The 13,924-nt window shown below is 41.0% G+C and overlaps 2 protein-coding genes across 2 annotated transcripts; both read left to right on the top strand.

The window, feature by feature from the left end:
* Positions 1 to 227: 227 nt before the first annotated feature.
* Positions 228 to 2,353, top strand: LOC120036236 (vascular cell adhesion protein 1-like). The gene is made up of 4 exons (XM_038982715.1): positions 228 to 573; positions 702 to 1,007; positions 1,141 to 1,407; positions 2,325 to 2,353. Exons 1-4 carry the CDS (start codon positions 228 to 230, stop codon positions 2,351 to 2,353), a joined length of 948 nt encoding a protein of 315 aa, XP_038838643.1.
* Positions 2,354 to 5,571: 3,218 nt separating this feature from the next.
* Positions 5,572 to 13,388, top strand: LOC120036237 (sialic acid-binding Ig-like lectin 7). Its single transcript, XM_038982716.1, has 4 exons — positions 5,572 to 5,605; positions 12,149 to 12,535; positions 12,664 to 12,969; positions 13,105 to 13,388. The coding sequence occupies exons 1-4, from the start codon at positions 5,572 to 5,574 to the stop codon at positions 13,386 to 13,388; spliced, it is 1,011 nt and encodes a 336-aa protein (XP_038838644.1).
* Positions 13,389 to 13,924: the final 536 nt, after the last annotated feature.

Raw genomic sequence — 13,924 nt, forward strand, 5'->3', positions numbered from 1 at the left:
GTCAAAAACTAATGTAGACATTAATAAATGCATTTCTATAGCTTTTACAATGGAGGAGGAGTAACAAGATGGCTGTGCAATGGCTTCCAATCAGCGGCCCCTGTCAATCATCTAGGTTTAATACATATCATTGGACTGAACCGAAAATATATCAGAACCTCCCTGATGTTGACTTTCATGTTGCAGGTGTTTTGGCCTGTTTTGGTCAACGAGGTTTGATCGCCACAATGCCAAATAAACTGGATGTACTGACTGGCTCCTGTATGCAAATCCCATGTTCATTTGACATTCCTCACCAAAAAAAGTATACATTTAACAGCACAATACATACCTCTGGAGTGTGGATGAAAGAAATCCCATACTTTGATCTGCATCCGGACAGTGTGATATTTAACAGTAGTGAGACGGTCAACAGATATCAAGGGAAGATAACTGGAAACATGTCCCAGAAGAACTGCACCACAGTCTTCTTCAATGTAACCACCAATTACACTAATAGATACTTCTTCAGGATTGAGAGTCAACCATTCCGTGCAACAGACATTGGAAAGTCTGTTAAAATAGTTGTCAGGGGTAAGAGACAATTCAACTTTTAACCAACAATTTTTTCCAGTTTATATTCCTTTCATCAAGGATAAGAGTAGAACAAGTGGACAGTTTAACTATTAGTGTAAAATATCTTCATCTACAATGTATTACAGATTTTCCTTCCAGTCCCATCCTTACTGTCTCAGGTGAGGTGAAGGAAGGGACCCCTGTCAGTTTGAACTGCTCTGCTGTCGCTCCCTGTCTCGAACACCCCCCTGAGCTGACATGGACTCTCCCAACACAGTTCACAACTGAGAACCAACTGCAAGAGAATCCAGACCAAACCAAATCAGTTCTCTCCACGGTGACCTTCACTCCGTCATACCTTCATCATGAGAAGAACATCACTTGTACTGCAGTCTACCCAGTAGGGACAAGCAACAAGACAGCTGAACATAACATGATGCTTAATGTTTCATGTAAGATTTAGTCACCGGTTCCTGAATAATAGATCATTCTATCATGTTTTCACTGATGATTGTAATAGTGGTTTTGATGAGACTATTCAATATACCATATCAGATACATTCTAAATGAACCCCTCTCCCTCAGTCTCTCCTAAGGACACCTCGGCCTCCATCAGTCCAGCTGATCCAGTGTTAGTGGGAAGCTGTGTTAATCTGACCTGCAGCAGTACAGCCAACCCTCCTGTGACAAACTTCACCTGGTTCCAGATCAGTGGAGATAAACCAATACAGGTAGCATCTGGACAGAGTTACACCCTCAATGTGACTGTTGGTGATGGAGGACTGTACTACTGTGAAGCAAGAAATAGTTATGACTGTGGGAAGTCAAAGGAAGTGCAGCTGGCTATTAAAGGTAGACGCATTGGCACATTCAAAATGGCACAACATTAGGGATATTATAGATATAGATAGATATACAGTAGAAGAGATATACTTGTTTTTGTGGAACAGACCAGATAAAGCATGCCTGCTAAATGTATCTAGGTATGATACATCTGTAGGATCTTAATTTGATCATAATTTTGTTTCAGAGAAGTTTATTGCATTGTGGGAAATGCAGATAAGCTTTGATTTACATAAATTCACCAAAAATCTGCACTAAAACGTGGTTATATTAACAGTATTGCACTTTTCATGTAGCCTTATTTTGTCCAGCTAATAGCCTCACCTCCAATGGAACAACATTACAGAGGAAACGTTCAAATCCTTTTGCTGCAGGATTATTTCGCTGCAACAATACTGGCTAAATTAAGACCTTACATCTGTACATCTACAGTATATGTGTAATTTGTAATGTTAGACAATGTGCAAAATGTTTCCTCTTTTAGGAACAGATGACCATAATATGTGTTTTATTTACAGGACAAGAAGAGCCTGTTAACACAAAGGTTTTTGAGATTGTAGGAAAAACCTTGGGGTTGCTTTTCCTTTTCAGCCTGGTCGTATTCTTTGCATGGTAAAAAGATATTCCCAGCCTCAATTTAAACATATTTATCATGCTGATTGTGCTTATGTATATGAACACCTAAATGATGTCAAAATACCTTTATTCTTGTCTTCCAGGAGGAGGAGAACATCTAGACTCCCCAGTGGGTTTGACATGACAGACCTTTCACAGGGACAGGTGGGAATGTTAGAATAAACTTTTAAAACTCATCTAGGAAGAATTGAATGAATACTGTGTTGTGTAACCAACTGTAACTATGAAGCCATTATTCTTCTGAAGTGTCGGTCCTGACAACTGTTGCTTTCTCTGTGTTCTCTCCACAGAACTCCCCGGCTGGAACAGTGTGCTCTAACCAGGCCACGGTCGGTAGAGGGAACCAGTAAACACCACTTAACAACCTAGATGGGCTTCATGCACAAGTCAATAAAAGAGGTGCATTTTATGTATTTTGCCAATGGGTTTTAAGTCTTTTTATGTACAGTATTGTCATTGTGTATTCGTTTTCTATTTATACTTTTGTTACATTTGTAATTGTGTGCTCTTTGATTATCTGCATATTTGTAGAATTTGCTGGGATGAAAAGTGTTACTGTAGTGGTGATACGATGATGTTGGCTACTCTTTATTTTAGACCATTTATTTTGAGTGTTGAGTTCACAGAGCATCTGTTTAATGGGTTCCAGTATAGAGGAACTGCTGAGTTCAACTAGCCTACTGAAGGCAGTTTAAGACCATATCAAGTCAATGATGACTGGGGAGAGAAGACACAGTTAGTTGGAGAGACAGTGGTCTGATACAAGACAGGAAGTTGGTACAGGAAGTCTACATGATGGCAGAATGGTGTTAACATCCACTAGTCACTGTTTCTCTGCATGTTTTGTGCAGTTAGCAGAATAACAATATTATATATTTTCAGTTTATATCTATTTAGAAGTTGTTGTGTCAGTTTTTATGTTGAGTGTTAAATCAAAAAAACAATTGAGGCTGATTTTAAGGTTGTTTTTTAATTGCACTGTAATAAAAACCTTTACATTCAATTTCCATGAAATCTTTTGGTCTTACTCGTCCAACATTTTAGATATCTCATTAAAATTGATTAAATTGAGATTTTGTGTCACGAGCGTACACACAATTCACCATAATGTGGAATTATTTCTTTAGACATGTAAAAAAAAATCATGAAAAGCTGAAATATCTCGTGTCAATTGGCGTTCAACCCCTTTTCTATGGCAAGCCTAAATAAGTTCAGGAGTAAAGATTTGCTTAACAAGTCACATAAGTTGCATGGAATCACTCTGTGTGCAGTACCAGTGTTTAAAATTATTTTTTCAATGACTACCTCATCTCTGTACCCCACACATACAATTGTCTGTAAGGTCCTTCAGTCAAGCTGCGAATTTCAAATAGATTAAACCACAAAGACTGGGAGCTTTTCCAATGACTCACAAAGAAGGGCACCTGTTGGTAGATGGGTAAAAAGATCATGGCGAAGCTATTATGTACAGTTTGGAGGCTTTTTCAATATACCCAATCACTACAAAGGTACAGGCGTCCTTCCTAAATCAGTCGCCGGAGAGGAAGGAAACCGCTCAGGGATTTCACCCACAGGAGGTTGGTGGCACCTTAATTGGGGAGAAAGGCTCGTGGTAATGGCTGGAGCAGAATAGGTGGAATGGTATCAAATACATCCAACACGTTTTCCATGTGTTTGATTCCATTCCATTTTCTCCGTTCCAGACATTATTATGAGTTGTCTTCCTCTCAGCAGCCTCCACTGATTTCACCATAACGCCAATGGTGACATTAAAACAGTTACAGAGTTTAACGGCTGTGATTGGAGAAAACTGAGGATGTATCAACAACATTTTACTTACTCCATAATGCAAATTTAAATGACATAGTGAAAAGAAGGAAACATGTACAGAATAAAAATATTCCAAAACATGCATTTTGTTTGCAATTAGGCACTAAAGTAAAACTGCAAACATTTGGCCAAGAAATTCACTCTATGTCCAACACAACATATCGTTGAGTACCACTCTTCATATTTTCAAGGATGGTGTTGGCTGCAATATGTTATGGGTATGCTTGTCATCAAGTGATTTAGGATAAAAAATAAATGGAATAGAGCTAAGCACAGGCAAAACTCTAGAGAAAAACCTGGTTCAGTCTGATTTTCAAAAGACATTGGGACACAAATTCACCTTTCAGAAGGACAATAACCTAAAACAAAAAGCTAAATATATACCAGAGTTGCTTACTATGACAATATTGAATGTTCCTAATTGTCCAAGTTACAGTTTTGATCGGCTTGAAAATCTATGGCAAGACTTGAAAATGGCTGTCTAGCAATGATCAACAACCAATTTGAAAGAGCTTGATTAATATTTTTAATGAATAATGTGCAAATTCCTCTTATAGACTTAAAAAAAGCTTTATTTAACCAGGTAAGTCAGTTAAGAACAAATTCTTCTTTTCAATGACCTCCTATGAACAGTGGGTTAACTGCCTTGTTCAGAGATAGAACAACAGATTTTTACCTTGTCAGTTCAGGGATTCGATCTTTCAACACTTACAGTTACTAGTCCAATGCTCTAACCACTAGGCTACCTGACTTACCAAGATAGACTCACAGCTGTCATCGCTGCCAGAGGTGATTCTAACATGCATTGACTCAGGGGTGAGAATACTTATGTAAATGAGTTACTTTGTTATTATGGGTTATTGTGTGTAAATGGATTAGAAAACACATTTATTTCATCATTTTTTAAATTCAGGCATTAACACAACAAATGTGGAATAAGTCAAGGGGTATGAATACTTTCTGAAGGCGCTGAGTACACCAGACATTAGGAACACCTTCCTAATATTAAGTTTCACCCATATTTGTCTTCACAACAGCCTCAAATCATCAGGGAAAGGACTCTACAAGGTGTCGAAAGCATTCTACAGGGAAGCTGGTCCGTGTTGACGCCAATGCTTCCCACAGTTGTGTCAAGTTGGCTGGATGTGTTTGGGTGGTGGACCATTCTTCATACACACTGGAAACTGTTAAATGTGAAAAAACCCAGTGGTGTTGTAGTTCTTGAAACCAGTGTGACTGGAACCTAATACCACACCTCGTTCAAAGGCACTCACATTATTGTCTTGCCCAATCACCATCTAAATGGCACACATACACAATCCATGTCTCAATTGACTCAAAGCTTAATAATCCTCCTTTAACCTGTCTCCTCCCCTTCATCTACACTGATTGAAGTGGATTTAACAAGTGACATCAATAAGGGATCATAGCTTTAACCGGGATGATGGTGCCGGAGGGGATGGCCGCCGTTTTACAGGTTCCTAACCATCTGTGTTATTTTGTGTGTTTTCTCACATTGTTTGTAACTTATTTTGTACATAATGTTGCTGCTACCGTCTCTTATGACCAAAAAGAGCTTCTTGATATCAGAACAGCGATTACTCACTTTGAACTGGACAAAGATTTTTTCTTTAATGAGTCCGGAGCGAAGGATATACTGCTTTTTCAAGACCTGGCCCAAATCCCTGTCATTCACGTGAAGAAAATATGGAAATACAGGGGGCAGAGATCGGGGTTCCTTGTGAGAATTCATCGCAGAGTGGGTAACCCGGCCTCTACCATACGTTCTATTGGCCACTGTACAATCACTGGAGAATAAACTGGATGAGCTCCGTTCAAGACTATCCCACCAACAGGACATTAAAACTGTACTGTCTTATGAATAATAGAGTCGTGTCTGAACGACGACATGATAATGTACAGTAGGCTGGTTTTTCCGTACATCGACAAGACAGAACAGTTGCCTACGGCAAGACAAGGGATGGCGGTCTGTGTCAATTTGTCAACAGCTGGTGCGCAAAATCATATATTAGGGAAGTCTCAAGGTTTTGCTTTACTGAAGTAGAGTATCTCAAGCTGTAGACCACACTATTTACCAAGAGAGTTTTCATCTATATTTTTCATAGCTATCCATTTACCACCACATTCCGATGCTGGAACTAAGAATGCACTCAACGAGCTGTATAAAGTCATAAGCAAACAAGAAAATGCTCATCCAGAGGCGGGGCTTCAAGAGGCCAGTGACTTTAATGCAGGGAAACTTCAATCTGTTTTTACCTAATTTCCACCAGCATGTTACATGTGCAACCAGAGGGGAAAAAACTCTAGAACACCTTTACACCACACACAGAGATATGTACAAAGCTCTCCCTCACCCTCCATTTTGCAAATCTGACCACAATGCTATCCTCCTGATTCCTGCTTACAAGCAAAAACTAAAGCAGGAAGTACAAGTGACTCACTCAATACGGAAGTGTTCAGATGACGCAGATGCTAAGCTATATGCCTATTTTCGATATGCCCTCAAATACAGGACTAGATTGAATCCTACTACATCAGGGCTTGCAAACTATTACGGACTCCAAAGGGAAGCCTACCCGGATGACCTAAATGACTTCTATGCGTGCCTCGAGGCAAGAAACACTGAAGCATGCATGAGAGTACCAGCTGTTCCGGACGATTGTGTGATCACGCTCGCCGTAGCCGATGTGAGTAAGACCTTAAAACAGATTAACATTCACAAGGCCGCAGGGCCAGACGGATTACCAGGATGTGTACTCCGAGCATATGCTGACCAACTGGCAAGTGTCTTCATTAACATTTTCAACCTGTCCCTGGCCGAGTCTGTAATACCTCCATGTTTCAAGCAGACCCTCGTATTCCCTGTGCCCAATAACACCAAGGTAACCTGCCTAAATGACTACCGACCCATAGTACTCATGTCTGTAGCCAGGCTGGTCATAGCTCACATCAACACCATCATCCCAGAAACACTAGATCCACTCCAATTTGCATACCGCCCCAACAGATCCACAGATGATGCAATCTCTATTGCAATCAATAATGCCCTTTCCCACTTGGACAAGAGGAACACCTACGTGAGAATGCTGTTCATTGACTACAGCTCAGAGTTCAACATCATAGTTCCCTCAAATCTCATCAATAAGCTAAGGACCCTGGGTCTAAACACCTCCCTCTGCAACTGAATCCTGGACTTTCTGATGGGCCACACCCCAGGTAGTAAAGGTTGGCAACAACACATCTGCCTCTCTGATACTCAACACGGGGGTACCTCAGGGGTGTGTGCTTAGTCCGCTCCTGTACTCCCTGTTCACCCATGACCGAAGGGCCAAGCACGACTCCAACACAATCATTAGCTTTGCAGACGACACACCAACAAAAATGAGCCAGCCTATAGGGAGGAGGTCAGAAATCTGGTAGGATGGTTTCAGGATAACAACCTTATGGATAGTGGATTATGGAAGGCCTTGGGTAGGTCGAAGAGGGTTTTTTTCTAGAAGGGATACCGCTTTTGTCAATGTGTTTTTCCTGGCTTATGTAGCAGGTTAGGATAATTAACGTAGCAGGTTAGTTTAATTCAATTAAGGTAAGGAAAAGGGTTAAGGTTAACTAAAATAAAAATAAATATTTACTTTAATTCCTGATTTGTGTAACTTCATAGACTATATTTAAACTTCTGTGAAAAAGTTTTAGCATATTTTTGATACTGAATGTTATCAGATATTCAATCAAAAGCTGAAATTAGATCAATGGAACCTGAGTGAACAAATAACACAACAATGACATACTATTTCATTTATTTCATAAACAAAGTTATGCAACACCCAATGCCCCTGTGTGAAAAAGTAATTGCCCCTTTACACTCAATAACTGGTTGTGTCTCCTTTAGCTCAAATGACTCCAACCAAACACTTCCTGTAGTTGGTGATCAGTCTCTCACGTTGCTGTGGAGGAATTTTGGCCCACTCTCCCATGCGAACTGATTTAACTCAGTGACATTTGTGGGTTTTCAATCATGAACTGCACATTTCAAGTCCTGCCACAATATCTCAGTTTGGATTAGGTCTGGACTTTGAATAGGCCATTCTAAATCTTTTGTCACACCCTGGCCTTAGTATTCTTTGTTTCTGTAATATTTTGGTTAGGTCAGGGTGTGACAGGGGGGATGTTTTGTATGTATTTGTCTCGTCTTGGGTGGTTGTATTGTATAGGGGGTTTTGTTGAGTGTATGGGGTTGGCTTTAGTATAGTTGTCTAGGCAAGTCTATGGTTGCCTGAATGGTTCTCAATCAGAGACAGCTGTCATTCATTGTCTCTGATTGGGAGCCATATTTAAGGCAGCCATAGACAGTAGGCTTTCGTGGGTAATTGTCTATGTTGAGCGTTAGTAGCTTGTATGTGCACTTTCGTTTATAGCTTCACGGTCGTTTATTGTTTTGTAAGAGTGTTTCGTGTTACGTCTAATAAAAGGAAGATGTATTTCTCTCACGCTGCGCCTTGGTCCACTCATTATCCTCAAGACGATCGTGACATCTTTACATTTTTTGTTTTTTATAAATTTTCATGTAGATTGAGTGTTTTGAAATGGTGGCACAACCAGTTATTGAGAGTAAGGGGGCAATTACTTTTTCACACAGTGGAATTGGTTGATGCATAACTTTGTTAATGATATAAATTTATAACTATTTGTTTGTTATTTGGTAACTCATATTCCCTTTATCTAATAGAGGTTCTGGTTGAAGATCTGATAACATTCAGTATTAAAAAAAAGCAAAAATAGAGAACTGGAAAGGGGGTAAATACTGTTTCATGTCACTGTACAGTATGTGAAAACGATGTCAGTGTGCAGCCAACAGTATAGCTTCCACCACTGTCCCTATCCCCATACCGGACTCAAACTAGTGGTCCTCTGCTCACAAACACATCTCATCTCACTCATTGACAACATACCGACCAATTGAAAATCACCTTTACATAGAAATAAGTTCATATTATTATTAATGGGAGAGACTGTACCAATGATGTGTATACACCCTGGACCGCTGATGCTATGTAACGGCCAATGAGAGACTTTAAATCCACCGGTCTCTATATATGGTACTCCCCAGAAGAAGCAGTCCTCCATAAGAATTAATGGAATTCTACAGTATTTCAATCAAATGTTTCAAGGACAAAATTACATGTATTTAAGTATTATGTTGTAGAGGGGAACAGTAAAGTTAGTACTCTATAAATACAATACTTTAATATCTTTACATATTAATTGTTTTATTTGTTATGTTCAGGTCATATAAAAAGCATGAGCTGGAGCACACCCAGAGAAAATGACTTATTTACATTTAACATTTACATTTAAGTCATTTAGCAGACGCTCTTATCCAGAGCGACTTACAAATTGGTGCATTCACCTTATGATATCCAGTGGAACAACCACTTTACAATAGTGCATCTAACTCTTTTAAGGGGGGGGGGGGGGGGGGTTAGAAGGATTACTTTATCCTATCCTAGGTATTCCTTAAAGAGGTGGGGTTTCAGGTGTCTCCGGAAGGTGGTGATTGACTCCGCTGACCTGGCGTCGTGAGGGAGTTTGTTCCACCATTGGGGTGCCAGAGCAGCGAACAGTTTTGACTGGGCTGAGTGGGAACTGTACTTCCTCAGAGGTAGGGAGGCGAGCAGGCCAGAGGTGGATGAACGCAGTGCCCTTGTTTGGGTGTAGGGCCTGATCAGAGCCTGAAGGTACGGAGGTGCCGTTCCCCTCACAGCTCCGTAGGCAAGCACCATGGTCTTGTAGCGGATGCGAGCTTCAACTGGAAGCAAGTGGAGAGAGCGGAGGAGCGGGGTGACGTGAGAGAACTTGGGAAAGTTGAACACCAGACGGGCTGCGGCGTTCTGGATGAGTTGTAGGGGTTTAATGGCACAGGCAGGGAGCCCAGCCAACAGCGAGTTGCAGTAATCCAGACGGGAGATGACAAGTGCTTGGATTAGGACCTGCGCCGCTTCCTGTGTGAGGCAGGGCCGTACTCTGCGAATGTTGTAGAGCATGAACCTACAGGAACGGGTCACCGCCTTGATGTTAGTTGAGAACGACAGGGTGTCGTCCAGGATCACGCCAAGGTTCTTAGCACTCTGGGAGGAGGACACAATGGAGTTGTCAACCGTGATGGCGAGATCATGGAACGGGCAGTCCTTCCCCGGGAGGAAGAGCAGCTCCGTCTTGCCGAGGTTCAGCTTGAGGTGGTGATCCGTCATCCACACTGATATGTCTGCCAGACATGCAGAGATGCGATTCACCACCTGGTTATCAGAGGGGGAAAATTATTGTAGAGGTGCTGACTAACGGTGAACACACTGTAAGCTATAAAAACAAAGAGAGTTGCACACTCTATATATATAAACTCCCAGTCATTTATTGGGTAAAACACCAACGTTTCGGCATCACTGTGCCTTCTTCAGGGTAAAGTCATGAATGTTTGAACCAGGTTATGTAGACATACAGTGCAATTAGTGCATCCAACAACAATAGTGAGGGGTGTGTCATAATTATGAGGTTAATTAGCATGAATTGAGTGAAACTGTTAAAAGACAATAGTTTACATATTGAATATATTAGCCTATTATCATCGAAATTAGCAAAAGATTAGCATCAACATACATTATTGTTTAATTTAATTTCACATATATTTATTGCTTCCAATTACATTAAATGTTCATAAAATTTAATATTTTGGTACATCCATAATGCATAATAAGTATCATCCACAGGGGGAACATATTGGCTGTACGCTGATAAGCTGTAGAAAGAATATATTCATTTATAAGACTTCTTCATAAAAATAATTGTTCATAAGAATGGCCTGAGATCAAAGTCAATATTCTGACCACTAGGGGTCAATGTTTTTAAATAGGAAATCCAGTAGTCCTCCCTCTGTAGTAGTAGGATCTCCATGTTACCTCCTCTCCTTGGTAGAGCAACATGCTCAATACCTGTGTATTTGAGGGAGGAGATGGGATCAACCTGTGTTGCTTCAACAAAGTGAGCTGCTATTGGATAGTCAGTGTTCTTACACCTGATTGAGCTGCGGTGTTCAGCTCTGCATTGTTTTAATTGTCTTTTCGTTTGTCCTACGTAGGCTTTCCCACATGAACAGGTGATGAGATAGATCACTACCTTTATCTTGCAAGAGATGATACCCCTAACAGGGATTTTTCCACCTGTATGAGGGTATCTGAAGAAGGATTTTTTTGAAGTGCTATTGCACTGTGAGCATGAGCCACATTTGTAGTTCCCATTTGGAATGGGTGTCAAGAGTGTCTGAGTGGGCTCAGGGGGCAGGTCAGATCTCACTAAGCTATCCCCAATATTGTGACCATGCTTATAGATCACCAGTGGGCTTCCTTGAAGAGGTGTGCAATTGTTTTGTCTGATTGCAGAATATGCCAGTGCTTTTTCAGTATTGCTTTCATTTTCTCTGAACACTTGGTGTACTTGTTTAATCCTTTATAACTGGCTATATGGTAGACCATTCCTGAGGGGAAGGGGATGCATACTATCCCCACGTAGCAGGGTATTGAGGTCTGTTGGCTGTGTGTACAAGTCTGTACGTAAAACATGATTCTCTTTGATGATCCATAAGTCCAGGTAGTTTATTTTTCTCTCAACAGTCTGCATGGTGAATTTGAGATATTCAGAGCTCTCGTTTAGCAGAGTTCTGAATTCCTTTAGTTCCTGCTTCGTTCCCAGAGCACAAAGACATCATCTATGTATCTCTTCCATGAGAGGATTTTAGAGAGTAGAGAGTGTCTCTGTTTTGTAAATGAGTGCTTCCTCAAATTGTTCCACATACAGGTTCACATAGTTGGGGTCAAAGGGGGAGCCCATGGCTACACCCCGAATTTGAAGGAAAAAGTCTGACTCAAAGATTAAGTAGTTATTGGATAATACCAGTTCAGTGAGACGCAAGATGCAATCATTGGCTGGAACAAGGGCAGGGTCTCTGCCGAATGAAGTGTTGCAGATCACAAAATATTACTTAAAAGTTTGCAATAAGGTGTCTATAATAGAATATGCTTGTCTAAAACAAATGTAGACATTAATAAATGCATGTTCTATAGCTTCCAACATCTGTTTTACACTGAAAGAGGAGTTACACGATGGCTGTGCATTGGCTTCCAATCAGCAGCCCCTGCAGTCATCTAGCGTTAATGCATATCATTGGATTGTACCGAATATCAGAACCTCCCTGATGTTGTCCTTTATGTTGCAGGTGTTTTGGCCTGTTTTGGCCGACGAGATTTGATCGCCACAATTCCAGATAGACTGGATGTACTGACTGGATCCTGTATACAAATCCCATGTTCATTTGATATTCCTGGCCAACATAGGGATACATTTAACAGCACAATACTAACCTCTGGAGTGTGGATTAAAGAAAACCCAGACTTTGGTTTGCATCCGGACAATGTGATATTTAACAGTAGTATCACAGACAACAGATATCAAGGGAAGATAACTGGAAACATGTCCCAGAAGAACTGCACCACAGTCTTCTTCAATTTAACCACCAGTTACACTAATAGATACTTCTTCAGGATTGAGAGTCAACCATTCCGTGCAACAGACACTGGAAAGTCTGTTGATATAGTTGTCTGGGGTAAGAGACAATTTAACTGTTTACCAACTATTTTTCCCAGTTTAGATTCCTTGCATCAAAGATAAGAGTAGAACAAGTGGACAGTTTAACTTTTAGTGTAAAATATATTTATCTACAATGTATTACAGATTTGCCTTCCAGTCCCATCATTACTGTCTCAGGTGAGATGAGGGAAGGGACCCTTGTCAGCTTCAACTGCTCTGCTGTCGCTCCCTGTCCCGAACACCCCCCTGAGCTGACATGGACTCTCCCAACACAGTTTACACCTAAGAACCAACTGCAGGAGATTCCAGACCAAACCAAATCAGTTCTCTCCACGGTGACCTTCACTCCATCATACCTTCATCATGAGAAGAACATCACTTGTACTGCAGTCTACCCAGTAGGGGCAAGCAACAAGACAGCTGAACATAACATGATGCTTAATGTTTCATGTAAGATTTAGTCACCGGTTCCTGTAGAATAGATCATTCTATCATGTTTTCACTGATGATTGTAATAGAGTGGTTTTGATGAGACTATTCAATATACCATATCAGATACATTCTAAATGAACCCCTCTCCCTCAGTCTCTCCTAAAGACACCTCGGCCTCCATCAGTCCAGCTGATCCAGTATCAGTGGGCAGCTGTGTTAATCTGACCTGCAGCAGTACAGCCAACCCTCCTGTGACAACCTTCACCTGGTTCCAGATCAGTGGGGGTAAACCAACACAGGTAGCATCTGGACTGAGTTACACCCTCAATGTGACTGTTGGTGATGGAGGACTGTACTTCTGTGAAGCAAGAAATAGTCACGGCTGTGGCAAGTCAAAGGAAGTGCAGCTGGCTATTAAAGGTGAAACGGGCACGTAGGGCACAATTGTATGTTAGATACTCACTATATATACAAAAGTATGTGGACAAATATTGCTGACAGGTGTATAAAATCGAGCACAATGCCATGCAATCTCCATAGACAAAAACATTGGCAGTAGAATGGCAGCATTCACTACAGATTATCAAACTGCCTCTGGAAACAACAAGAACTCTTCGTTGGGAGCTTCATGAAATGGGTTTCCATGGCTGTGCAGCCGCACACAAGCCTAAAATCACCTTGCACAATGGCAAGAATCGGCGTGAGTGGTGTACTCTGGAGAAGTGGAAACCCGTTCTCTGGAATGATGAATCACGCTTCACCATCTGGCAGTCCATTGGACAAATCTGGGTTTGGCAGATGCCAGGAGAACGCTACCTGCCCCAATGCATAGTTTCAACTGTAAAGTTTGGTGGATGAGAAATGGTCTGGAGCTGTTTTTCATGGTTCGGCCTCGGCATCATTTTAGAATGAGATGTTCGACGAGCAGTTGTCCACATACTATTGGTCGTGTAGTGTACTTTAGAGATTTTTA

This window comes from Salvelinus namaycush, unplaced genomic scaffold, assembly GCF_016432855.1.
Source record: "Salvelinus namaycush isolate Seneca unplaced genomic scaffold, SaNama_1.0 Scaffold126, whole genome shotgun sequence".
In the NCBI taxonomy this organism is placed as follows: Eukaryota; Metazoa; Chordata; class Actinopteri; order Salmoniformes; family Salmonidae; genus Salvelinus; species Salvelinus namaycush.

Bases quoted from the DNA above. Each gene is read 5' to 3' on its own strand.
- LOC120036236 (XM_038982715.1), top strand. From the start codon at position 228: ATGCCAAATAAACTGGATGTACTGACTGGCTCCTGTATGCAAATCCCA. The intron at 1,008-1,140 runs GTAAGATTTAGT...CCTCTCCCTCAG, and splicing joins CATGATGCTTAATGTTTCAT to TCTCTCCTAAGGACACCTCG. The intron at 1,408-2,324 runs GTAGACGCATTG...TTCTCTCCACAG, and splicing joins AGTGCAGCTGGCTATTAAAG to AACTCCCCGGCTGGAACAGT.
- LOC120036237 (XM_038982716.1), top strand. From the start codon at position 5,572: ATGGAAATACAGGGGGCAGAGATCGGGGTTCCTT. The intron at 12,536-12,663 runs GTAAGAGACAAT...AATGTATTACAG, and splicing joins TGTTGATATAGTTGTCTGGG to ATTTGCCTTCCAGTCCCATC. The intron at 12,970-13,104 runs GTAAGATTTAGT...CCTCTCCCTCAG, and splicing joins CATGATGCTTAATGTTTCAT to TCTCTCCTAAAGACACCTCG.